The 27164-nt window shown below is 35.1% G+C and overlaps 1 protein-coding gene across 15 annotated transcripts in view; it reads right to left on the bottom strand.

Moving 5' to 3' along the window:
- Positions 1–27164, bottom strand: part of SYNE1 (spectrin repeat containing nuclear envelope protein 1) — a 280640-nt gene that overhangs the window by 201014 nt on the left and 52462 nt on the right. For all 15 annotated transcript variants that reach the window (XM_083856114.1, XM_083856125.1, XM_083856128.1 and 12 more), the window contains exons 4-15: positions 26471–26554; positions 23390–23482; positions 21610–21788; positions 19481–19677; positions 19226–19335; positions 11298–11405; positions 10417–10554; positions 9068–9232; positions 5926–6038; positions 5211–5379; positions 1629–1725; positions 75–277 (exon numbers count right to left, since the gene is read on the bottom strand). In XM_083856114.1, the coding sequence (XP_083712240.1) occupies positions 75–277; positions 1629–1725; positions 5211–5379; positions 5926–6038; positions 9068–9232; positions 10417–10554; positions 11298–11405; positions 19226–19335; positions 19481–19677; positions 21610–21788; positions 23390–23482; positions 26471–26554 (1656 nt within the window). The remainder of the gene's footprint in view (positions 1–74; positions 278–1628; positions 1726–5210; positions 5380–5925; positions 6039–9067; positions 9233–10416; positions 10555–11297; positions 11406–19225; positions 19336–19480; positions 19678–21609; positions 21789–23389; positions 23483–26470; positions 26555–27164) is intronic.

The raw sequence follows: 27164 nt of genomic DNA, 5'->3' as shown, positions 1-27164 counted from the left end.
TAAGCAAATGGAAAAAAAATTCCAATGTTTCACAATATACAAAACAGCTATATGCATATGCTGCTAGTGCATACCTTTTTGGAATGTTCAGGTTGATTCAGCATTTTTTCAGCATCTTCAAGCCAAGCTTGTAGACCTGCCACAGTGCTGCTGTATCTGTCCCAATTAGCAATTACTTCTTCCAGCATGCTTCTTACACTTCTCACCTCTACTGAGAGGTTCCTCCACTGAGCTGTGGTATCACTCATGAATTTCATCACACTCTCAACTTCTTCCACTGAGACACAGGAAAGACATTGATTATTTTGTTTCATTACCATTTCTGGAATGATTAACTTTATATCATGCTTATTCACGCTCATCAGGGAATTATATTTTACTGTAACCTCTATTTCAGTAGGCTGTTATATACGGATGTTCAGTTCACAGCCCAATTTTAGCACAAGATCATGACTGAGAAATTAAACATGTGAATTAAAGACTTAGGAAAGTACATAAAATGAATGCTAAATTAAAACAGTCACTCTGCATATTGTGTGTGATGTTCATTTCAAATCTGCAATAAAAGAAATCAAGAGACAGGCTTGACTTAAAAAAGCAGAAAATTAGAGTTGTATAATATAAAACCACATACTATGTCTATATTGAAAAGTATGGAATGAAATTCTGATCTTCTTCCATTGACTTTGAAACCACACTGCTGCTAAATTTTGCCATTTAACTTTAAGCATTTCCACATGGCATGAAAGGAAAAAATGTGTCCTCATTCTGGAGGAAAACAAACTGAGAGACAAAAAAAGGCCAAGCAAATGCTAAGATTCATAAAATATGCAGAATAGACTTGTTTTAAAGAGTTTTTAGCTAATTTGAACTGCTATTGCTGAATTCATATATGTTAGTACTTGTTCTTTACAAAAGAATTTGTTACTGGATTTTATTAATAGCATTGAATAAATTTGTGACTTTTTTCTTTGTAAGAAAACCTTGAAAAAATGTTTGCTTTTATAAAATTTGGGTGTCACCATCAATTTAAATTTCACAACAAATAAAGGTATCCATTTTATCCCCTGCTTAGCAGCAGCTGAAACAATCCTCCACAGACATTATTGTGCTGCAGGTTAAAGTGATCTCATGTCTGTAATTATCTAGGTCAAATATTGCCCTCAAAATCTCACTGAACTCAGCAGTATTCAAGAATGACAGGAGGCAGATGTTGAATCAGCTATACATTTTTTCTTATGTATATCCATATTGCAACCATCATTTGAGTTCCTCTTTCAGGTTTTCAAAGTTAATGAAGAACCTCCAATAAACCAAGGGATGATTTTGCAACTACAATACTGGGACCAACTCCCAGTTGTCTTTTTCTTTTAAATTAGGCCAAACCAGGGAGCATTTCCAGGCACCAGAACATGATTTTCTCTACTCCTGATTTGGTTTTTCTGTCACATTTTTTTACCCCAAATTAATAACACTGAAATAATCCAAGAGTTAGCATGGACAATGAGCTTTTCCCAGGAGGAAGTCTGAATATGACCACCCTCCTCTCCTCTGGAGATTCACAAGCAGCAGGCTGCCCTGGACCATGTACCTTACATGTTAGTGACAAAAATGATATAGACATTTACCTGAGCCATTTGCTTTGGCATACATTTCAGCTGCTCGTTTCAAGATCTGGTAGGTAACTTCATACTGCTCAAAGAACTTGCTATTTTCAATAACAGACTGAAAAGAAAAAAAGTTTAACAGATAAAATAAAGATGGGTATTAGGATTAGCAGTCACTTCTATGAAATTACATCAGGATATTGATGAAAACATTTAACTTTATTATTCCTCCATTCATCTTTTTATCATGATAATATTTTTAATAGCATAATTATAAAATAGCATACGAATTTCACCTTTTTAATTTAATGGCACAGCAGAGTATATCATTACAAATACAGATTTATTTACTTTCCACATGGAAATGTTATTCAAAGTTTTCGTATTTTCTGTATTGGAAATCACTAACATATGATAGATAGAATGTGCAGAAACTGAGTAAGAAACAAGTTATTTAATGAAAACTGTTTTGCACTCAAATCTCAGTGGAATAATTCTAATTAAAGAGAATATTTCCTTCATATATGTCATCACAAAAATCAAATCCAATTGTTCCTGTAATAATAATTCCTTATTAGAAAGACAGGTTACACTTTAATAGTTGAAAAACATTTGCTTTATTCTTCAAATTTTCTTTACCTCCTTTACAACTGGGAAAAATTAAGATTATGGAAACATTGCACAAAGAGATGCTGTTTTTCCAAAGTGTGACACAGTGCTGTTCCTTTGTGAGTGATGGTTTAGCTCTGTGATGTGTTATAGTGCGATGAATAAATTATCTGGAAGTATTTCGGTAACAAAGTTATGCCTTTGACATTTATGCCTCTTTATCCCTTATGGCAAATGAAAATGACCTTTTTTTACATGTATTTCAGAAATGTTATTTCCTTTAAGTGCAATACAGAATTATAGCTCTACATTATATCTTGCATTACCAGTGTTAAAGAGGAAGAGAAAGGTACAGTTTGGAATGGTTCTGTAATTTATGCTACATCTCATCCATCCTCAGCTACAGATTACAAAATTAAGAAATGCACACCCCACATATGTCTATACAAGCTTTGGAATGGAGAATAGACAAAATCAGATGAGTGTGATTTTGATTAAACCAGGTTTCTAATGAAGTCCAACATATTTTGAAGAGGAGAATGAGATCTTGTGTTCATTGACACCTATTATATAACATGAAAAAAGTATTTAAAAATAATTCTGCCAGTATATATCTAAAACCCTTCTATTTAAAACCTGTGACAGTTGCTATGTCAGGTTACAACAGTTATCTAGTATGTAATTTAGAACTGTGTTTATAACCAAGGAAACCAGAAGTCAAGAATAATCAGATTTTTTCTCTGTTCTCCTGTTAAAACAAAATCTGCTATGTATGAAGATCTACAGGCTTTACCATGAATTATGTGACAGACTCATGACTTTCAATTTTGCCAAACCCATGCAAACATTTTAACCTGAACTGAAACCTCCAAGACTTCACATAAAAGAGCAACAAAGATTTATATAATGCTGACATCAAGAGCTATCTGAAACATTTTCAAAAATTAAATAAAGAGATTTTACTGATTAATATTGTCTACCATCTGACAAGACTGCTTGAAGAAAATAAACAGCTTTCCCAAACCAGTATAGCATATGATGCTAAAAAAGTGCTAACACAGCAGTGCTAAAACACAGTTCCATGGATAATTGTACCTAGTATTTCCATTTCAGTGGAATTTGGTACAGTATATTATTCAGGTTGATGGTGTACAATCTGTACTGACCTTTACTTCTGGTGTATGCCAGACGGGTGAAAAGATGATAAGATTAAGTAAAAACCATCACTTTTATTTTTAAGTTACAGTACATAAATATTTTCCAGGCATATGTTCTATCCAGATCCTAATTACGCATGTTCCTAGAATGCTGACATTCCCCAGTCTGTTTTGGCAGACAAACAGACTTACATTTTTATCTCCAGCTAATGCAGTCACTCTGACTATAAGGTACTGACTACGGCTTTCCTACGTAAGACTTCTAATATACTGGAAGAGTAAGAGTAGCACTCATCTCTCAGTCCTAGAAAATTGATCCCAGGTAAGACAAAGCAAATAAATACTCTTTCTATCACACCTTGAAGGAATCAGAAGTCAAGGCCATCAAGAATGAAAATGAGATCTATTTATCTTCCTGTCCTGATTTCCTCATTTTGATGTTATATAGTTTCAAAAATAATGCAAGGAAGCATCTTCCTTCCCTAAAGATCAACCTCAGCAGCAGTGGTCTGAATTACAAGAACAACTGAGGCACGTGCAAATTAATATACAAGTTAACAACTTCATTTTAAAGGAAAAAAATAAGAAAGTCACCAAAAAAAACCCCCAAATTCAAGCTTTCCACTTTTTTATTATTTCCCTTCTCACCTTTTATTAGTTTTTTTACAGTCTTAGAGAGTAAAAAAATGGTCTACACTCCTAGTTATTGCACATCATTCCAGCAAACTAAGTTAATGCAAGTAATTATCTAATTTTAGAAAGCTTGTCTGAAAAAGAAGGCTTACTGACCTCTGAATTTTGTGTGTCCCTAACTACTCAAGTTTAAACACAGAAATTCTCACTTTGTAGAGTGAGAATTTCACCCAAATTTGAAATTTTCTTTTCAAAGAAGTAGGACATCAATAATTTTCTCTGCTCTTTGACCTGGCTCTGAATGGCTCTGTAACTGCATTAGTTCTTTTCAGACTTAATTTTTGAGTGCAATTTCCCCCATATGGATTAGATAGAAGGGAATATATATTTAGACTGGCCCTGCTTTTGAATGAATCCCTTCATGCCCTAATGTAGAAGTGCAGGAGTACTATCATTCTACCTACTCTTGGCACTGCACGTGTGAATTTAGGATACAGCAGCATAACACTGAAAAAGAATTTATCAATGAACACTTGCAAGTCAATAGTTTCTGTTCCTTGACATGGCATATGGCTGATGCAGAGCTGCAGCAAACTCCTTCCAGAATGGAAATAAAGAAAAGGATTTAATATACTAATGCTGAGTAGGAAAAGAAAAATCAATCTTTAAAAGAAGAAAATTACTCCCCTATATGTATAGTATATTAAACAAGTATGGAGGTAAAGTAACATTCTTTTTTATTAATCTTTTGGAAGGCTGCAAAAAATACTGTGTGGGAATGCATGCCAAAAACCTCCTCTCTCTTTAACTCTTAAACTGTGAATAGTCATTATAAAGTGCTTCTATCCAGGTGTAAAACAAGACAAAATTAAATTCTTTGGAATTGCTGTACCATGTAAGCAAAAACCTAGGATCTGGAACTTCCAGACATGCTTCCTAAATTAATCACTGGACAGCAGCTGGAATGTTATTTTTCTTTTTCAAAAAATGATACAAACAGAATAACTTAGCCTTTTGTGTTCCTCCATGGGGAGGACAGATTTACCTCTGAAGATATATATTTAGAAGGATATATAGGAATATATCTTCAGAGTCATAAAGTTGATGACTGAAAAATCTGATACCTGTTTCTTTTCTTTTATACAAGTCTAGCAAACTCAAATGTGAATATTTCAAAAATAGATATAAAAAGAAGACAACTTACAATATAATTTTGAAGAAGCAGTTCCACGGACTCTCTCCTTCCGTATTTGATAATCCATGATTTTAACTTTGATTCTGCAAAGACTAAGAGTGACAGTAGACGGTACTTCAGTTCCAGAAACTCCATCTTCAACAGATGGAGCTCAGATGAAGAGACAACAAAATTAAACCTATAAAATGAATCACAGTATAGTAAAATACAGCAATATTCATTTTTGCAGGAGAGATTGAAAGCTTTAGTTACAGTTCGGATATTTTTCTTTCTAATCTTTCACCTCATTCAGAGTCTGTAAACATTTAATTATGTGTGCTGATATTCTGATGACTGCTCTGGAACACCAAATTAATTACATTTCTTTTTAATAATAGAAAGCATCAGTTCACTTCTGTTACTAAGTTTTGCAAAGTCATTTTTCATTTTTTTTTCACATGCATCCTGGCTGTTATATAACATTTCTTCCAGGGACAAGTAATAACAGGATCAATGTAAAAAAAGTATTCCCATTCAAAATCTATTGTTTATTTTGATTCTCATCAAACTCAAAAGCATCAGGTTTTTCAGCATATTTTTATGTATATTCTAGGAGATTTTCCATCCATCTCAGTTTGCCACTGAGAAATATAACTAGACAGTGATCTCTACATGAACAGATAAAAAAAGCAAACAGGCTCCCATTCATGCACAGAAGCATTTTATTTCAGATTGAAAGCCTTACCTGTCTGCCATATCCTCTAACTGGTCATGTGGAACAGGCACGCCATTAACAGACCTGGTCCTGTGGATCTCATGGAACGCCTTTTTGTGACCATCTATGTTTTTCAGCAGATCCTGAATGGATTTTAAGAAAGAGAGAGATTTTGAGAGAGTGGAGGGAGGGAGAGAAGGGAGGGAGAGAAAAGGCTCACAGTAGGCTATCTAACTAATAAGCACAATTTTAAGCCGGCTCTGATGACTCAATGTAGTTAACTATTTGATCATGCTCTCACATTTCCATGCAATACCACATAAGCATTTATATCAACTTAAACATTTACACAGGGAACCCCCTTATGTGAAGCTCTGTTACAGCTATGCTGAACAATTATGGAAGATTTTAAAACAGAATACACTGCAAAAGGTTTAACAAACCAGGAACCCTTAACTGCATTAAATAACCTCTGAAATGCAGTCTGCCAATATGCCAATATCCCAAAAGAATAATCCTCCTAAATTTACTCTTTAAATCTTTATAACAGATACTAACCTTTGCTAAGTATAAACTGAAATTTTAAGCAACTAATCTACTCTACTATATATAGGCAGAAGATCTATAGCTCCTTCTCTAAGCAGATATTCCATATTTAGTGAACTTTTCACTCTCTCACCATCAAAAGACTTCAGGCTCGCCGTGTCAGTACTGCACGAACGACTGCGGAATGTGGTACCCGACCTGTATTCCTGCGATCTGAACCGTACCAGAGAAACCCCTACAGCAGAGCACACTTCAACTGTAACTAAGCAACACCGCTTCAAACGGCTTCCTGGAGATTACATATTAAAATGAATGACTGGCAGCAGTCTTTGAAGAGATACTGTTAGCAGTAACACGTCAAGTCCCCAGAGAGCGGCTGAGAGAGCACAGAATGGTTTTTTTTTCTCACTGCAGACAGACAGCTGCTACCACAGGGTGCTCAGAAGGCTGCTAGCAAAGAGATCCCCCTCTCTCACCTTAAGGAACAAAATGCAGGTTTCTGTACAGATCCTACATATGTATTTATTCCTACGTGCCAAGGAAGGGCTTCTCCCCAGCCAAAACCCAGTGTTTGCACAGAAGGAATCAGTGATAATTCTCTGGCTCAGCTCGCCAAATGGCCCCACCATCCCCATCAACCCGCCTGGGTTTTCATTGTTTTCTGCTTCAGCCAACACCTTGCTGTGAAAACAAATGAGCTAGGCTTTCTCAGATGCAGGTGATGTGCTGATTTTACCATGGTGAAAGCTCCTGTGACTGATATAGTCTCACATAAAAGAAAGACTTGAAACAAATATCTAAAGCTGCCTTTGAGACCTTACCATACAAAAAGGGATGCCCCTAACATGCACTAGTGAGTCAAAACAAATCACAGTAGTTTCATCCAGCATCAACAGGAAGCTCATGAAAACTTAGGTACAGAATTCTCATTAAATGAAATCCTGTTCTGGGAAATGACCCTCAACAAGCATAGACACTGCCCTTGATTCCTGGATCTTGGTAGCAGTATCAACTAAAATAAACATAGGTACTTGCCTGATTGCATGAGGTTTGTCCAAATAAGCTGGTACATTCTGTACTAAATTCAAAATGGCCATAAGCTACAAAGTTCACTAAAAAAACCCATTGTCAGATAAGACAAAGATGAAAAGGAAGCAATGATGTCATCTGAACAAATCTATAACAAACAAACAAACCAAAAGGAAACAAGGACTGAAAAAAATACACTAATGCATTTCTGGTACTATCCAGTAGCACATTAGGATTCATCAATTCAAATCTGAGCAACAAAATAAACTCCAGGAACAGATATAATTATATATGCTTCTCTTGAAGCTTTTTCCATCCCACTCCCATGGGAAAACTCCCCTGGCACAGATTAACCTAAATCAAAGTTTATTTGTTGGCATGGAAATCCCTCACTACAGCATTTCTGATGCAAATAAAAAACAGTTTAGGGCACACTCTTTTGTACTTCTTATGAATGTATCAAAAGGAGGTCTACAGTGTTCACATTCTAAGAACAAAAGAGTGTTTGACTTGTTAATTTTTTGTAAAAACAAACGTCAAATCCTATGAATCCTGAAACATTTGATGCTACCTAGAAAGTTAATGAAATTTAGCATTACAAGAGACAAACTCTGAAAAAAATCCTTATCTTTCTTACAGATTTTAACATAGTTTTTTGAAAAAATTAATTTGTTACTACTAAAGTTAGAAGAGGTACAACTGTTCTAATAAAAAGTAATCAGATGACCACGAAACTTCTCAGCTTTTCATTATATAACCTTGCTTTCTGATGAAAAAACACTACCCATATTCTAAACACAAAAAATAACGAATTTACAAAAAAAGTTTTAAAGTAGTAGTGATAAAGGAGAAAAAGAGCAGTATAAAACAATACAGCCTCAAGTACTGCCTTTCTCAACACCATCTTTTTGCCTTTCATTTACTGGTTCAGTTTCTTTTATCATCTCACCAGCATATTTTTTTCACCAATACATTTTTCTCACACATATTATGCAAATCCACAGAAAAATCCTTACCATTTTGTTTTTAAATAAGAACTTGGATTCAGCAAAGAATGATGGTACAATTCTTTAAATTTATCTGGAAAAGTTTCCTGTTTACCACAGCATGCTATCTGCCATCACAGATGGCTATCATGCTATCTGTCATCACAAAACTATCAAAATTCACTTAATTCTCATTATCTCCCCCTCATGAATTTCACCTGCACTATCAGGACAGTTATTCCTTTATTTCCCTTTATTTCCCACTATGCCTTTATTCCCTTTTTCCTGTTTCACCCAATTAGTTCATAGTGGTTTAACAATGCACCCAATATTATGAGCTCCCTACGGAATTTTACCATAGAAAGTAAAATATTAATACCCAATATGCTTCAGACAGAAGCAGCAAAAACATTGAAAATTATTCTGAATTTTGGTTGTAAGATATACAGATATCATAGTTCAAGTCACCACGATGAGACACCAGGCTTTAGCCACCAACAAGACAACACAACCCACAGAAAGTAGAAATAATTATCTTTGTAGAGTATGGATCATTTAAAGCTGTGAAAGCAATGGAGGATAACACACAGAATGAATGCATCTCCACCTACCTTATGCTGTTCAAGCTTCCTGTGTATTGTGTTTGCTGTTTCCTCATGAGCTTGCTGAATAGTTACTTCTTCCTTCAGGGCTGCCTCGGCCCTGTAGAGCCAAGCACCTATGGTACCCAAAGGTGCAGGAAGGGATTTATCAAGGTGAATGTGCCAATCAAGCATCTAGGAAATATAAGTAAAAGGAATGAAATTCCTCCCTCGCTAAATAATACAAACAAGTACATTGATAAAAATCAGACTTTACACTGTAAAATCAAACCCCCTTGTAACAGAGTATAATTGAGACATAAATCTAGGTATATTATTCCACATGAGTTTGGAAATTACTTGCCTTCTCACAGGCAAGAAAATCTCTATAAGAATTTGCTGATTTATGTATTTCTCTTTCTGAATGGTAATTGAGTTACACAATGATCACAAATAAATTGGAACAACTGAGAAGCAAAATATCTGGAATTTTATCAGTTAATAGGCTCAGTAAGGGATATAAGACACTCTTCTGCCAATGTTAGTTAATTAATGCTCCTGTCTAAAATCTTGACGTCTCTATTTTAAACATACTTTTTATATGTAAAGGTTCACATGAGTCTCAAAAGACTATGGAGGGAAGAATATAGCAGTAAAACACTGTGTCTTATTGGCAATGCCAGTTATGAGAGTGAAAACATGAAAATTATGTGAAAACTCCAGAATAATTTTAAACAGATCTTCTGTTAAATACATGATAGATATATATATATATATATGCACAGTATGGATATACTAGTAATAATTATTTAATAACTTTTAATTTGGGTCAAACAGTATCATTTGCTCAGGATTTTTCCTTCAATCATGCAAAATTCCAATCATAAATATTAACATTAATTTATTATTAATATTGTAAATAGGTAAAAATTAGAATTAAAACCTCATTTATTGGTAAAGTACTCCATATTACACAAAACTTTTTTTAGTTATATTAAAAACATTATAATAAAATTTCTCAAATAACTGGCAATTTACAAAGTAACATTGGATATGGAAGCAGCATTGTGCACACTTTCCTTTCTATCAACAATGTCTTGGACTTGGCTGAGCACTGTTACCATTGTTTCAAGTTAAGGGAAATCTCAAAGTACAGTTCTTTTCTTAAAGTTCATATTCTATATATGTGTAATATTAAAGATGATGGTTCAGTAAATATTCTCAAAACAAATGCAAAACAATTCAGCAGTTCTAGAAATCTGATCCACTTATACAGACCAAATGCCTAATAAAATCAATGGCAAACAGGTGTTTAAATGATTTTAAATTCCACCCTTCATTTAATAAATAAGTATATAGCACAATGATTTTCAACTTACCCTGGAAGTAACTCTCTCCCATGCTTGCTTCACCACAGCTTGATCAAGTGATAATTTACCATCTTTCCTTACTGACTGGGTTGCAAGTTCAAACTGTTTCCTTTTCACCTCATACTGTACTCTGAAATGCTTAAATGACTGCACAAAGAGAAAATCAAATCAATTGCAGCAGAGAGTGAAGGAGTTAAATTCTTTAACATTTATGGAGTATCACAACCTATGGAAATTTTGTACTGATAGGAGTCCTAATCTCTCCCAAAGAGGAGTAGCATTTAACTTCTATACTTATAAGTTTTTTGTTTTATATAGATAGGACTTTTGTATTTCCCTTCAGCTACCAGATGCCTGAACCATGTATGAAACGAGATAATAATTGATCAAATAAAATTGCAACTGGATTTATTGCTACTTGGGACAGTGGCTGCATTTAGAGAACAGTCAAGCTTCAGGAGAAAAGTTATGCCAAGTTTTGTATTTCTGATTTAGACATTAACCTTTGAGAGAGCGAATGAAAATAAAAGTCCTGTCCTCTCCACCTGTCACCTCATCCAGCCTTCAGTCATACCTCCTATCTGAGCTAAATCATGCCGTATCTGGAAGGATGGCACAGACATGCTCTCTTCTAACTAGGACAGTCCTTCTTCACACTGCTGGGAAAAGCTCTGTGTTAGGCAAACCATCTGTGCACTGTCCTACGTAGCAAAGATGGAGCTGACATTGTAATTCCTCCACTAGTAACAGGCAAAATACTTTGTGTCCTTATTTCTTTGAACAACACAATAGTGACTCTTATATATACAGACTGCACAAAATACTATAGTACCTTTTACACATAATGATGACAAAAAAAATTTATCATACATAACTTCCTTGCTGCTTACCTGATATTTTTCTTGTAAGCTTGTTTCTGCCACCTGTGCTCGGGCTATGTCTCTTTCAAATTGGTCTGCCCACACTTTTAGGTCTCTTAGCACCAATCTGTCTTCCTTCTATGATGTAGTACAACCACACATTAAAAAAAAAAAAAAAAAAAAAAAACAAAACAACAACAAAAAAAAAACCCCATTGCAGCCTTTTAGTAGAGTTGTCAGATATAATCCAGAATGTAACATATCTATAACAAGTCATTTAGTTGTAGTGAAAGCAAATGTGCCCAAGTCTCTTATCATTTACCTTCTTACCTAGCCTAACTGAAAAGAACTTCCTCAGTATGAGAGAAGTCAGCAACTAAACATGAGTCTTACAGGAATGAAATCATGACAAACGGAGTAGCATCAGAGAACTTATCATCTGATGTTAAATTAACACAAAGTTCTTTAAACACATCTTAACAACTGATTTTATTCTTCAATAGATTAGCAAAGTCAATTTTCAGTAAAAGTTATTTCAGCTGAAACAGGAGAGGATTTTTTAGTCTTTTGCCACCTTTTTATTAGCTGCTCTGCTACTGATGAAAAGAAAAGCTATCGTCTGATTGACTTCAGGGTAATCCTTGACATCAAGCTCCAAGTTCAGAAGTTAGCAAAATATTTAGAATATTTTAACATGGAAAATGAAAAGAAAGAAAGAAAATCGAAGTATATTAAGTTTCTTTTCCTTCTATGCCATTTTATGGCTTTGAAGAAAAGTGTATTTGTTTTACAGTTTACCATTTTCAGTCTTTCATAGCACTATAAGGCTGCAAAATTCTCTGTAGATTTCAGTGACCTGGCAGTGGACAGAAAAACACTCCCGGGAAGTCTCAGGTTTGTGAGCATGTTATAAGCAAAAGGTTATCAGGAAACAGAAAGTATTCTGCACACTGTGTAAGCAGGCTGGTCAAGTAGGATACAAGTGTCCATTTCAGATTTCCAAACAATGAACCAGATGTGTTGGCTGCTAATCAGAAGCTACTTTTTGAAACCAAAGAAGCCTTATTACTGTAAAATTTGTCAGAAGTAGATAAACAACAAATTTGTCCATTACAGTGAACAAATGCAACATCTCATCATATAAGCTGATTGCCTAAAATGAGTCAAACTTCAAACATTACATGAGAGAAGAAAAACTGGACCATGGGATAAAAAAGGAGTAGTCACTGCCTGCATTTGAGAAACAAAGTACTGTCTTTTAAGAAACAAAGCTGATAGGGGCAAGAAGCCAAATTTATAGTTCCTTTCTTTGAAAGCTGCCTAAAATATGTAAAATGTAACTTCCCTTAATAATTTTTAAAAGATAAAGCTACTGCTTCATTTTAGCCAAGGAAAGGACAGGTTCCTCAGATAAGAAAGAAATCTTTGATGTATTTCCACTAATTCTTTTACTGATCCTCTACTCAGAGCAGTGGTAGTTGGTTGGACATAATTTGCACAACAGATTTGCAATTATCACAGTTATCCTGATAGCCAGGTAGTTGCAGTGAGATTAACATGCTGTTAGAGCAGCTGTGCTGGAACAAAATTCTCTGTAGCTCATGCTCCTGTCATCTGATACACACAGGCTGATACCTGAGAAACAGTATAGAGAAACAGTTCTATATATATATATATAACACTTGCCTGCTCCAGCTACCTGTAATACTCGGCTTTCCTTGAACACACATGGTGTCCCAAGGAGCCAAAACTCCTAACACTTCCAAATTCTCAAATCATTTAAATATAGAGGAGAATAAAATTTCTGTTCTTCTAGTCTGTGCGTGTGAATATAACATCAGTATTCTTTCAGAAAACCAGCAAATTCATGACTATCCCCCTATGAGGAAAATCACAGAATCATTCGGGTTGTAATGACCTTTAAGATAATCAAATCTAACCTTTAGAATATAAAAAGAGAGCATCTTAACACATTCAGCCATGATAAAATAACTTTGATATTAAATTCACTTTATTCTTAAGAAGCTATAACTTTACTTGGACTATTGAGATCTCAATTACCATTTAGTTGCCAGCTCCATAAAAGCAATACTAAAGTAGGCATCTTAATGGATTGAAAATCCTACAGCAATCTTACCAACTGAAAATTACAGTAAGATATTCTTGAAGTCATGAAGGGAATAAGTGTGCCCTAATCCTCTGTATAATTCACACTATAAAATTCAGTTTCATAAACCACTGTTTTATATTCCTCACCTTCCTTAAGGTAAGACTTTGACAGAGCATCTATATGCCTGCAATTGTTCATACAGCAATCTGAGCAAAGCAGGTATTTTGCAAGATTACTTCATCAGTTTAAAACTTTAATATGGGCTAAAACCCATTCTGAACAAATGTTTTTGAAAAAGAGTATCTCTGGGATTAACAATTTCCCTATGGTACCTGAAGATAATACAGGAAAAGCCTCACCTATCTTAGACCACATATGGTTTCTCTCATACTAAATTAACTGGTAGAATTTAGCCTTCTGCATTTTGAAAAACTATTTATTTTGGCAAATTTTGATCACTTTGGTTTATTGCAAAAGATGTAGGTGCTTCAGCAACCACCTAACTGGATGCTATAAATTACACTGTGCAACAATGCACAATGAATCTTTTACTTATTTAGTCATATGTCTTCACAGGTTTCCAGTTCAGTACCTCACTTATCATCTGCAAATTAGATTCTGTGGTCCTTGGTTGATACTAAAGCACTTTAAAGTCTTAATTTAGGTGATCAACAGAAGATATTCACTTTCTTAGACACCAAAGCACTTGTCATCAACACCCACCAGATTTAACGAGCTATCATTCTTTAAAAAAGACTTTTATTAGTGCCTAGTACTCTTACTCTTAATAAAAAAATATCAAAAGGAAATTCTTGCAGATATGTAAACTATCTTCTGAAGTCTGCATATCTGAAATAGCATACAGATCAGAAGAGAAACCACCAAGAGAAGTTATCTAGAATAAATACAATTATTTGTGCGTTCTCCAGCATGAGGACAACTGCTCTCCAATTCATTTATTTGAATTTATCTAAAATCCTGTGGTTCCAAGCAGCATTTTAAAATATTCATTTATCCTTACACAATTCCATAAATATGCAACTGGAGAACTCTGCTGATAAGGAACATAAAAGAAGGTATTTAGAGGGAAGTGTTGATGAGTTCTGATACGATAATGGAGTACATTTTAAATTTGAAATGAAGGTTTTCAGCCCAGACTCAAAATCCAAACATTATTTTATTAACTGATATGCCAAATTTAGTTTGAGAATTACATACTACAGAATACTGTAGGGTTTGAAGAGCTTAAAATAGAATGAGAATCTTAATTATGGACTGGAAAAGGAGTATTTTATTTAGTTCCCTAATACATAATTATAAACAAGGTGAACTGTTCAAACTCTCAGGCACAGACACAATAGAATTTTCAAATATTACCTTTTAAATCAAAAAAACTTTAAGTCTGTTTTTGAACAATCTATTGAACTATTGTATTGCATATGTACTGAGAAAATAAAGTCCCTTCAAAAACGTTTATGCATAAATTTGAATTATTAGACTGCTCATTTTGAAAACTCTGGCTTATATATGTGTGTATATATATATATATATAATATATATATATATATACACACACATATATAAGTGTTACTGGAGATATATATATATATGTTACTGAAACTCAGTCCCTGACAGCAGTATCACTGACACAGGAGGAATGCTGAGCCAGGCATCACCTTCAGGGATGAACTATTAATGACTATCTGCAGAAGCAGACTAAATCCCTGGAAAAGCTCAGAAGTAGCTATTTTTGCAGCTGCTGCTCAGGAAACTCCTCTTCCACTGGGGAACTCTGCTGGCATAAAAATGTCAGAGATGACAGGATTATCTTCTGTATTACTTGCTCATCAGAGCACCAGAAGAGAAAGAATTTACATCAGAAATACTTTGAGGGGGTGAGCTTTAAGTACAGCTAAATTTATACCACGATAAGGAAATCGGCAGAGCTTTTACCAGTTCAAATCTCCTCTGGCTTAAGAAGCAATGCACTGGGGCTGTGTAAGGCTAAGGATGTATAAAGTCCCATTAAAGGTGCCCAAACTTGCTTGAATGGATTGAGAATATAGGAGTAATTCTGCTACTGGTATAAATCTCTGCTTCAATACATCACTAGTTAGATGTACATAATGTGAGATAAAGATGAACCCTTGATCCTAGTCACTTTAAAACAATCTATTTTATATATTTATTTAGAAAAAAAAAAAAAAAAAAAAAAAAAAAAAAAAAAAAAAAAAAAAAAAAAAAAAAATCCCAACCGAAAAAACCCCAAGAAAGTAAAATCTAGGCAATTAACTGGATCAGGTCAAACTATAAACACTATTGACTGACTGCAGTGACACCTGCTATTTATTTCACAATATATTCACTTCTGCAGTCTTCCAGTTTCCCCTCTGAATGCTCATTTCATATACTCTACATTAGATTTCTGACTTTCTCTCACTTAATACTAGAAAATCAGTATTTTCTAATACTAGAGATAATACTAGTTAATACTAGAAAATTAGAAGTATCTAAAAGTCTAGGACAGTTTAAAAAAGTATAATTTAAAAATATTATAATTTAGATGAAAAAGGAGCAGCCCGTGACACAATTACAGATGAATACACTCTTCACCCGACCCACAAGCTACACACATCACTTACACAATCATACACTCTACCATCTATTCTATAAACCTAAAGAGATACAAAAATATCCATCTAAAATGAGATAAGATGTGTAGAAACACTAAACTACAATCTACTTATTTCATGTTTATATCTATACTTAAGAAAACCAAAAGCACAATCTGTGATTTATTATAGGAACATTGACTTGTTTTTCTATAATGGTTCTGTTAAGTTATTTGCAAAATTAAGTGTTAAGCTGTTAGGGTCAGCTCATGTAAGAGAGCAGACCTAGATTCATCACAATAATCTACTCCTTTTCTGGAAAGATAAACTTAAGGTTAGCAAACTACTGTACATTCTTCTCTCCTTCCCCCCTCCCAAATATAAAGTCAAATAAGTGCAGGATGAAAAAATATCACAACCATGAAAAGTCCAATTGAAGCAATTTTTCTGAGCATACACCCTTACCTTAAATTTCATAAAAGAAATGACAAAAGTTGGGATTGCTTGAAGTTCCTAGCAATATGAAACAAATGGGAAAACGAGAAGCAAGGGAAAAAAAAAAAAAAAAAAAAAAAAGAAGCAAAATAAAATAAAGCAAAGCAAGCAGAAAGTCCAGAGAGAACAGTAAGAGCCACACATGTAGGAATACAAGATGTACTTAGAACTATTATCAAACTCACGTGTCTGTATTATATCTAGTGAAGTAGTTTTCATATTAGATCTGATTTCCAGATTGCTAGTCACTACATTATTTATTTCATCTGGAAAAATAATTACTTACCTTAGAGTAACTGTGTTTCTTTGAGATGTGTTGCCTACACAAGTTCACACATGTTCATAGCTGGTCCATGCATGACAGATTAGACCCCTTTTAATTCTGGAAATGCACATGCAAATAGCTGTTCTCTCTGACCACAAAAAAGGGGTAAGTTTCAATCATTACCCCACTTCTTCCAGTGCAAATTCTTTATAAACTGAGCATTGAATCAGGAGGGAAGATGAACAGGAATTTGTGTGGACAACACATCTTGAGGAAACACAGTGACAGCTGAGTTAGGTGGAGGATGGGGGAAGAGGGTTAGGAATCTCTTGGCCTCCCTCTCCCTGCCAAAATTCACCCAGACACAGTCCAGTCTGAAGTAGGATTCTTCTAACTAAATGTAGGCAACTGCAGCAGGGATAGTATCTTTTCAGTTTTTTAGGCAAGATAGATAAAACCAGTTGTATCTAGCATCTACTGTCCAATTTATTCTAGAGCAGGCACTTAACACATGTCAGGTAAAATATAATCTTAAAAAAATTAGGATTATTCCAAGAGTTCAGGGGACAAGAGTCTTGCAAAGTTATCTCTCCCAGATACCTGGATTGTGTGATAAATATTTCTTTAGACTGTACTTCAGCAGGAAAACAGAGAGGCTAAAAATAGGGGGTAAGACTGGTCACAAAAACAAAAAGCATTTTAATCAAGTGTCAACAATGTTTTATCTATCATTACCTAAGGGATGGATTAATCTGACTCTGTTTTATCTCTGTTAAAATGCTCTGCAACACAGGCTTCCAGAAGACTGTTTGTTTAGGACACTGTCTTAAGAAAGATGCTGCCATCTGGGAAAGTGTCTATCTCTTGCTGACTACAGGCGGTGTGTTGTAAGCTTTTAGATTTTAAAGGTGAATCCTGTCTTAAGTAACTAAACTAACCAAATAATGTAAAGATGGACATGGATACTCCAGGACAATAAAAAGGAATAGAGTCCTTCCTCCAGGAAACAAAGAATGATGACATTAGAAATTCAGTGCACTGTTAAACCCTTACTTTCTTCTCAAAGTCTGGAAGTTACTGGTTTCTGTAGTGTGACATGCAAGGGGTCAGCAGTTCTACCAAAATTTATGTGGATTGCTAGTGAAATACCTCAGCGATATCTAAGAGGAAGTAGTTCTGAGATCAGCACATTAGCATGTCAAACTGATTTGTGTCATTCTGCTTCCTAGGAATTCATTACTTCGGGATGCAACTCATTATTTGCCCTTTCATAACTCATGTGCTAGCATCTCTGTGGGTGCAGCCAGAGACAGGCAGAGCCTGGAATGGCCGAATCCTGCACTCTCCTGTCTTGTCTATGCATAAAGCTTGGGAGAAGGTGGTGAGGCTGTTCCTCAAAACCCAATCCCAGCAGAGCAGAAGGCCTGGCCAGGGCTGTTGGCAGCAGAAGCTGCCCTGTGTGCCATAGTGTGAAGATGGCAGGACTGCCTCAGGCTGAACAGACCACAGCACTAGGCTTCAGTGCTAACTCAGTCCTCTTCATTGCTCAGTGGGATGCTGAGACACTGGCTCAGTACACTGGATGTACTCAGAATAATGTTGCAGGAAGGAAAATGCTAAGTTCCAGTGCTCAGGCACTGGAATCAAACAGCAAAGCTACAGCTACCTTAGCCTCACACAGGCATAAGGAAGGAGTCACTCCTTTCAAAGCTCTTTTCTACCTCTGTAGGGAATGTAAAGAAACACTGATAAAAATTGCTTCTTCTTTCTCTCTTGCTGGGGCTGAGCAGATTGTCTCAGCAGTGCTTCCCGTGTTTGCCATGAAGAAAGCAAATCAGCACTAGGAAGTGAGTCACGATAACTTGGCATTGCTGAGCATAACCATTCCAGTGCAAAGCCAGTGCACTAGAGCATACACAAAACCAATTCCAATGAAAAACATGATTGACAACAATTCCTTACAGCAAAGAGTTGCATATCAGTGTGAAATAGAAAGGAACTTCTGCCAAAATTGTAAATACCTCTTAAGCATAAAAGCTCAAAGACTGTACCTAAGCAATATCTTGGACCATTCTTGCTCTTATCTAGAAACCCAGTCTGATAGAAATATAAATGACACATTGCTTCGAGTAACAAATTATTACAACATCATTGGTGTTATGCTTAAAAACCTGTTAAAGACCTTTAGGATCCATTGGTTTGCTACTATCTGCAATAACTGTTAATATTATTTTTTGCCTCTGCTACTCCTGAAAAGAGGAAAATATCTGCAGGATCACCATATTATTTTCTACACCTACTAAATATCTGCAAGACTTGCTCCCTTATCTTTCCCACTTTTCTTAGTGTGCTTGCTTGTCACTAGAACTGTTCATCAAAAGGAAATGTAATAAACTAAAAGAAAGCTATAAAATGTATTTATAAAGCCCCCACTTCATTATAAACTGTTTCTAATAGTTATGCAAGAGAAACTTACATCATTCTCTGGCACATCAGTCACTGTATGATGAGGATCAGGATAGTACTTCAAAAACTGGGCTACATAGGTCATGACAGACTTTTCATCTGGCTTTTCAACATCCACATCTAGGCAATTATAAAACATGGAAAATTAATTTTTTAGTGGAATGGCATAAAATGCTGTTTAAATGTCTAAACACTATGAATTAGCACATATACTTAAGAGGACATGACAAGTAGTTCAAATTTTTTTCAGCTATGCATTAGGTACCTTCTGGGTCAAGGAGCCTTGGGATTCCTAGTTCTGCTTCTGCAATTGTGAAGGCTTCTTCCAGGTTTTCTCTGTTTGACCTTCCCCTCACTTTCTCCATGTCCACTAAATCTGGGCGGATAGCATGAATAACAGAATGAAATGCAACACCACTCCTCCAACTTTGTCCAAAATCCTTGATTTCAATTCCAACTTGCCTAAAGAACATGAAAGGGAAAGAAGTTACTACTAACATCAGGACTACATGAAACAGAGGGGGAGAGACATGAATGCTCCACCCAGTGGTTACCCATCATTAAACCCAAACCACTTGTTCCTGTAATGCCCAGTCATGTCAACTACAGCTCCATCTATCCACTGCATAAATTCATTTCTGCCTATGAAGATAAAAGTATTTTTTTTTATCATATATATGATGTATTTGTCTCCAGTGGGCTTGCTAGTGCCAATAAGCCATGAAGCAATGAACAATGGAGTGCCCAAAGTTCTCATTGTTATATGACACACACAGAGTCTGTGGATGAACACCCTTCCATTCATTATATCTCTCCCTATAAATCTCACTCCATTAAAACTGCTGCAGTTCAATTAGATACATCAGTACCATACAAACAAAATTCAAAAAAAACTGTACTAATCTGTTATTTTGTAAGATGGTAACATGAACAGTGGCATCACTGCTGTTTAGGGGAAACTGTAACACACGAAATTTCTCTAAATTCTTATCAAAAGCATGAATGACACTATAATTCATATACCCAGGACACTTATTATGTCCACTAAAAATAAACACAAATAATCCAGAAACAATAGTATACAATAGGAAAGTAATCAGAACTGAATCAAACTTCCAAATCCCCGCTTTTACCAGTAATTCTGAAAGGTATGGTGACCATTTTTAGCTTTCTCTGAGCAAGCAAGTATTCCTTCAGGACACTAATACCTTTAGGTAGTCTTTCCATTGGGAGGTTCAAGCAACAGTGACACAAACCTCACTGTGATCAGTGAAACACTTTCACTGACTTTAAGGAAGTAGCCCTTGCAAGCTACAATGTGAAGGAGGCCTAGGTGAAGTGTACCACTAGGTATCACTTGGTTTCTTTCAACATACTTTATTGACTCTTCCCAATAAAACTGACAGTTTATCTTATGAATCTATTTTCATTTTGTTTGTTTGCATGTCTACAAATAGAAGCTGATCACTTTCCATTGCCAGTGTCTTACTAACAACAGTGCAAAGGAGAAATTCAAATTAGACTGCACTATAAATGACTGTATTCTACCTCCGCATAAGTTTGAATCTTTCACACAATTACATTTCTTTTCTGAGGTACCATTCAATAACTCACCATTTCCCCTCTATATTTTGAACAACTGATGTTTTCAAACAGCAGTGATTCTTTAATTTGGGCAAATAAATCCATGTTATTTTACACCTCTGAATTTCTTATTGTGGAAGCTATCAAACTACCATAGTATCTTTGATATAATTTATGAGGGGGTTAATGTCTTTTTGAAAGCTGAAACAGCATGGGATAATCTTAAAAAATAAAGGAAAAAATTCCTAAGTTAACTAGCCATAGCAAGAAATAACCCCAAAATAATCTGGATTAAGAAGAATGAAAATTCAGGGCAATTTGTGTAGTAATATTTCCATTGTATCAAAAAACTGTAAAAGGATATGCATAACTTTTCATCACTTGCCTTTCAACAGCAAGTGCCAGAATTTAGTGTTCCTACAAGCTTTCACTGAGGAATGCTTAACCAGTGTGGTACTGGCAGTGTCACATCAAGTGTTTTGGCAATGACACTAATGCATTGTCATTCAGACAGCTAATTCCCCTTTCAGCTTCTCATTCTGTCAGAGATCCCATTCATTAGTCAGAAACTATAAAATATCATTGCATGCAAAATTAAATCATTACTTAATACTTGATTTGTTGTATGATGGGAACATTTAGCAGCCTCAGTTGTCAAAAAGAATATGGTGAGGGGTTCTATAATTATATATAGAGGAAGGTACTACATAAATACAGAGCAAAAGGATGATCCCTGACTGAGAGAGCTTAGAATCTGAGCAAAAATCTTGCACTTAAAATATACAATCAGTTCAACTGTAGTTTACTTACTTTGCTGCTGTGTACTGTAACCATTTTAGTAAAGCCTTCCTGGCACTTCCTTGGACCTTGGTTACCACCTTTCGTTTGCTTGGGGGACTTGCAGTTTCTGAACTGACAACACTTTCCACAGAAGAAGCACTGCTAGACAAGGGCTGCAGCTGTGGGAGGTTGCTTGTAAGCTCTTCAATCTGCAGAGAAAAAAATGTTAATGAACACTCTTTATAGATGGTCTTCTTGATTCACATCAGTTTTTTTTAATAATTTCCCAATACAACTGTCAAAACAAAGTTGGGCAGAAGCTAAAATTAACTGTGTTTTATTTAAACATACATTACAGGAGCTTTAGAAACACTAATGTATGTGCCCAGGCGATGGTCCTAAATTCGGAAGCACTAGGCATGTAACAATTACTGACTTTGCACCCTACAGCTAGAACAATATGCAAGCGCGTCATGTTGTCTATTATAGCAAATTACCACAAAAATAGGAGACAATATCTTACATGTAGTTTGAGTTCACATTATAAAATAATCCATTAATTTCAGAGGAGTTTCATTCAATTAAAAAATGGCAGTGACCTCAATGATCTCATATGGATAGTTTTTTTACTTCCTGTTGTACCGTTCTGGCATAAGTTCAATTCTGTTTTTACTTTGAGGTACCTTGTGAAGAAACAGTGAATGCACTGCAGCCAAAGTGGATTCAAAGTGCTTGTTGACCGTATAGGATGGTAATTATGTCTTTTGTCAAATGAAAATCATTTGTTGATTCTTTCAAGAACATTAATTTGACTAACAATTTGGTTTTTTTAACATAGCTATATCCAGAGGACATTGCAGGATTTTTTTATGCTGTCCTCTTAAAATACAAAGTTGTCACATTGCAGAATGAGTCTGCCAGAATGAGTACCACAGCTCTTTCAATCATGTTAAAAGTATGTATCTGCCTATGACAACTAAAGGAAAGGTCAAAAAATGACAAAAACGATGCAGAGAATGAAAGTTTCAGTGAGCCTGAGAAACATAATCTTCTCTGTTCATTCCAATGAACTATAAATAAAAATGTTAATATCTCTGACTAACTTTTATTCTGATGAACTCTGAATGACTGAGGTATCACAGTGGTTGGTGCTGAGGAGAACAGCATCCCTGAGACATCACAAGGGAGCCAAAGAACTCCATAAAGAGCAATAAAATTAGTTGTTATTTTAAGTGTTGAACAGTGACTCACTTTGTTAACCCATATGGACAGGATTTAGAAGCCAGTTGTACCTCCCACCTAACTTCAACAGAATGCAACTGATTTCTCCTCTACAAATTCAACCCTTTCTCAGTCATTCACAGCTAAATTTCATCCTCGCAAATACCTGTCAGTGAAATCACCATGTTAACACGTATGCTTTGAGAATAATTACTGACTGACATCTAAGTGCACCAGAATTAGACACTCAGCACAGTCACCACTGAGGTCGCTAAAGATACTTGTAAAAAGAATCCACAATTCTATTACTTTCTTCTTCTGCTATGTTGTATTCTTTAGAGAAAAGCAGAATATGTTTCAATGAAAAACAAACTCAGGCAAAGATCAACCTATTCCACAGACAAGTATCTAATTTTACTCAACATGAAGCATCCCCACCATCAACTGTTGCTTTATTCAGGATCAGATCCTCAGCAAACTACAAAGGGACTTAGCTATGGTGAAAGATTGGAACTACACCAGGTTATATAAATTCATGTTCTGAACCATTGTTTGAGCAAGCAACTGTGAAGTATAAAAAATGTAGTACCTGAAAATATAAAATTATGGTCCACACCAAGCCAAGCACAATAGAAGGCCTGCCATCAGCAATATCAGTTGAGTTTATGTTGACAAGCTTAATCTATATAGAAAAGAAAACATGTTATTATCACACACAAAGGATAGCAATTATGAAATGTATTTCAAATAGGTTCTATATTTGAAATGCATTTCTGCAATCAAACAAGATTCTCAGTTAAAAACCCAAATGTTGAATAGCGACATTTCACATTTAGAGAAGTATAATTTTACATTTAGAAATGTTTTGCAAGTAATGGAAAACTTTTAAGACCAATCCATGCTATTATTTGTAGAAAAAGTAATTTCAAGCAGAAAGAAAAATAAAAATTAGAAACACTGTACAAACCGGAGATCCTCTGTATACGGACTAGCATGAAAAGCAAAAGGAAAAATATGACACAAAAATAATTTTTAAATTATTAATTAGGTAAATGTATTAATCTATTTTTTTAATGCAAAGAAAGCACGTTTTTGGCTTATCTTACAATAACATTTAATCAAGAGAGCAAATTAAATACTCTGCAGCAGATTTTAAATTATGCAGGGGTTTCTTGATATAGTTCAAGCCATGTGTAATGAAAAGAGAAAAGTGAGTTTAAAAATAAAAATATAAAAAGGAAAGGGGTGGAAAAAGCATAAAAGAAAGAAAAGGGGAAAAAAATGCTAAGGTTGTCCTGCAAAGAGCATTTTATTGTAAAGGATATCACAACCAGTGATTAAGGCGCCTTTGCAAGACAAACCTAACAATAGCTCTTTTAAAAATAGAGTGGGAAAAAATTAGCTGTCCAAGGTCAAATTAAGTTTTTTAACAGAAATGGGAACAGATTTCATGACTATTAACTCTCAACTGCTATTCTAGGGTCTGAATAAAATATCACCCTAAAATAAGTTTGTAAGATAGAAAGAAATAAAGAGGGGAATATACAATAAAGAAACTAACACGTAGATAATGCTCAAGGAAATGAAACAAAACAAGTAGTATGGAAAGTCCACAACTATGTTAGTACTTATCTCCTCAGCAAAACTAAGTGTTAGACACCAGTCATGATAAAAATATGAATAACTGCCAAAGTGCCCAAATATACTACAAGCTTGTTCAAGGACAAAGGGTGTGGAAAAACTTTGGTGAACAGTCTACAGAAAAGATGGAGAATGACTTCAAGTGACCTCATTTTTCTCTCCAAAACAGAGAAAAGACTGCATTTTTCTGAATCAGCCATTGGAAATCCACTAGATAATGTCAATTGCAAACAAAATGTTGTCCAGACCTCTAAGTTCTTTTCCGAATTAAATGTGCATAGGCTGCTTTGGAAGAGGCAGAGCAGAAGTCCCCATAGTTTACATTTTCAATCCTCTCCACCAAGAAAATGATGAAACTATAGGAAACTTGACATTACTAGTTTCTCCACCAGTCAATAAGGGAAGTTTTCTATTCACTATCTTAAAAAAAAACTACCTCATTCTCTCAGCTGGACCAATCCCACGAAAAGCTTTCCTTTTCTAGAAAGTGTGGGAGATCCCAGAGAGTAAGGAGATCCTGTCTGTTTGTTGCCCTTTGAGTACAGCCCAGGGATGGCTTTCAGCTGCTGAAGGGACATTTGTTGCTCAAAGAGTATACCCACCTCCTCTGGGAGGAAAAGGGTGACAGGCTGGATAGATGCATCCTCTAGGTTGGATTCAGCTTATGGAACACTGCTATTGACCACCCTGATTCACCTGACACCCGGCACATTTCCAACTCCCTCTAGAAGAAAATCTGCGACATTAATACAAGTCCTAAGACAAAGTCTGGACAAAAATACTGAGATATCAGAAGGAAAAAACATAGTGCTCTGGCACTTTCTCTTTATCCTTGGCAGGGCCAGTTTCCCAGCTGCACTACTATAGAATTTCTGGGATCCAAGCTGGGATCATGTCACCGCACTGTGACATGGAAACTGAGGAAGTGTGGGTGTTTTCTGTCCAGCTTTCTCTTATGCTTTGTATTAACAAACTACACGTCCTTAAACAGGTAGACTCTGAGCTAGAGTGGACTTTTGCTTAAGAAATGTATTTGTCTTTGCTTTGGTCATACGTTTTCAACTTTAAAAAGTTCTCTTTTAGATTTATTTTTATGGGCATCTGCTAAGATTGTTTCCCATATAACATAACTGTAATTAGGTCGAGATGTCAGACAGTCAAAGAGAGGGAAAGACTGCCAAAATCCAACAACCCCCAGTGAACAGCATTATGGAGATGTAAAATTCATCAGGTGTAACATCTGCATTGATAGAAATGGAAGTAAAATGCAAAAATTAGGGGACAAAAGACCGATAATCTAATGAGAAAAAATCCAGTTCTGAGGCATTACAGTATAGAGCAAAGTCAGTAAAAAGGATATAAATAAAAAAAAAAAAAAGGTAGAAATTCATAGCTAGATCAAAATGAGGTTTTAAGTGTTCTTTTGTTAAATTTCTGGGTTTTTTATTTTCTAAAACAGACACTGACTGTGCCAGAATAAACCCAGGAATTAGTCTGAAGTCCTAGCAAGCTAATAAGGGGTCATATTGCCCTAAATTTTTGTATGTGTAATTTCAGGGAGTAGATTTTTGCATGTAAAAGCTAGTGAAAACCAGAAATCTATTTTTTATAAATTATAAATTAGTGTCTCTCCTGTACAAAAGTTCATTCTTTCCTGAGAACAGCAACAGAGAATTAGAGATCATGAGGAGCCAATAAGCACATTAAAAAAAAAAAAAAAAAAAAAAAAAAAAAGAAAAAAAAAAAAAAAGAAAAAGAAAAAAGTAAATCCTCCAAGGTGATTCATTATTAATTAAAAAAAAAAAAAAAAAAAAAAAAAAGACAAGTTGCATCCTATGCATTGCCATATATTAGGCTGGACCTTACAATTTTTACTTTACAGCAGCTTTTAGGCACTGTGTAGAAACGGAAGACTGCATACATAGTTCAAATTTTTGAGAATAAAAACAGATGGGTGGATGCAAATCATATCCTTATGGAGACGAAGAAAAACAAAAGTAAAACCAGGGCTAAGTGCAACCATACCTACCCGTCTACCTTCTAGAAACTTAAGAGCTGTGCCAATGTTGGCAACCCAGTGAATTCTCTTCAGCTGACGTCCCTGCTCACAAGGCTTAAAGAAAAAGAACAGATTAAACTTCAATTAGATTGATGCCAGTTCCCTTCAGAAACCGAACTTCCAGATTTATTGTCAATGCTTCCGTGAAAACGCTCCTTGGAACAGTGAAATCGTTGAATTGTATCTTTGCATATACATCACAGGGAGGACTGACAGATACAGGGAACACAAATGTGGTAATTCCATCATAGAAAAGTTCCATATATCTTAATCTCAGGATACAAACTGTTGGTTTCAGTCCATAAACATCATTAAATTAGAGAACTGTTCTTCTAATGTAAAATTACTACTATTTTTGTACACATGTAAACACACACATATATATGTGTGTGTATATATATATATATGTATATGCATTTGAGAGAAGTAACATTCTCCCACTGAAATTTTTTTGCCTGCAATCTATAAGTCAAAAGTGGTTGTTGTTTTTAAAAATTAGACATTTTACCTTAGAATTTTCATCCCATCTCTCTAGTACCTTATTGGCAATTAAAACCACAGCTAAACTCCCACTGAACAATGAATTTTGCTGAACTTGGGACATGTAGGCTAAAAAAAGACTGAATTTTTTTAATTCAGTCAAGAACATACACTAGGTTTCTAA

This window comes from Zosterops lateralis (genome assembly GCF_965231275.1).
Source record: "Zosterops lateralis genome assembly, chromosome: 3".
Taxonomy (NCBI): domain Eukaryota; kingdom Metazoa; phylum Chordata; class Aves; order Passeriformes; family Zosteropidae; genus Zosterops; species Zosterops lateralis.
The sequence above is the reverse complement of the archived record's forward strand: the minus strand, read 5'-3'. Positions and strand labels throughout refer to the sequence as shown.